The following is an 801-nucleotide window of genomic DNA, read 5'->3' on the forward strand; positions in this document are numbered from 1 at the left end:
CGACAACGAGGAACATTGGTTTGGAAACACTTAAAGTGAAGCGGGTTTAGTAAGGTCCGAACCATATTCTAAGTGTTTCCAAAGTGTCGACAATGGCTGCATCGAGATAGGTGGCAGCTTGTAGAATTTTTTTAAATGGCAAAATATATCAATAACTAAACACCAAAGAGAACAGATATTGAATCAATAACAAAGCACCAAAAGAGAACAGAGAATGTTTGAAGAGAAAAGATCATAAAAAGAAGATATTAACAAAACCCTAACAACACCGGTAACAAAAAAAAAAACCTAACAACATCAGCTAGCCATCATCTTCTTGAACTCCTCAAAGTTAACATTTCCATCACCGTCAGCATCGACGTTGCTTATCATTATCTCGCAGTCACTGAGGGAACACTTCTCACCAAGTTTGTTAAGAACGATGTGCAGTTCATTGACAGAGATGAGACCGTCCTTGTCAAGGTCGTAAAGGTCAAAAGCATCACGAATCTCTTCCTCTTTCCCAGCGCCAGCAGCAGCATTGTTGCCGATTTTGTCAAGGTCGTAAAGGTCAAAAGCATCACGAATCTCTTCCTCTTTCCCAGCGCCAGCAGCAGCATCGTTGCCGTGGAAATCGGCGAATTCTTTGAGATATATGTAACCATCACCGTTCTGATCAATATGTTTCATCATACTTTTCACTTCATCAGACGTCGTTTTGGATCCAAAAGTCGAAAACATTTGTTCCAACTCTGAGACAGAGATCCTTCCATCACCATTCTTGTCGAACTTGCTGAAGATTTTGCGAACCTCGTCATCCAT

General features: G+C 40.8%; 1 protein-coding gene across 1 annotated transcript; it reads right to left on the minus strand.

Annotated features, from left to right (window-relative positions):
* Positions 1-297: 297 nt before the first annotated feature.
* On the minus strand, positions 298-801 carry LOC25483102 (probable calcium-binding protein CML27). Its single transcript, XM_039830265.1, has 2 exons — positions 564-801; positions 298-497 (listed from the first exon to the last, which is right to left on the minus strand). The coding sequence occupies exons 1-2, from the start codon at positions 799-801 to the stop codon at positions 298-300; spliced, it is 438 nt and encodes a 145-aa protein (XP_039686199.1).

The sequence above is a fragment of the Medicago truncatula genome, chromosome 1 (assembly GCF_003473485.1).
Source record: "Medicago truncatula cultivar Jemalong A17 chromosome 1, MtrunA17r5.0-ANR, whole genome shotgun sequence".
Classification (NCBI taxonomy): Eukaryota; Viridiplantae; Streptophyta; class Magnoliopsida; order Fabales; family Fabaceae; genus Medicago; species Medicago truncatula.

Coding starts and splice junctions, on each gene's coding strand:
- LOC25483102 (XM_039830265.1), bottom strand. CDS start 801: ATGGATGACGAGGTTCGCAAAATCTTCAGCAAGTTCGACAAGAATGGT. Junction 498..563: donor TGGGAAAGAGGAAGAGATTC/GTGATGCTTTTG, acceptor GCGCTGGGAAAG/AGGAAGAGATTCGTGATGCT.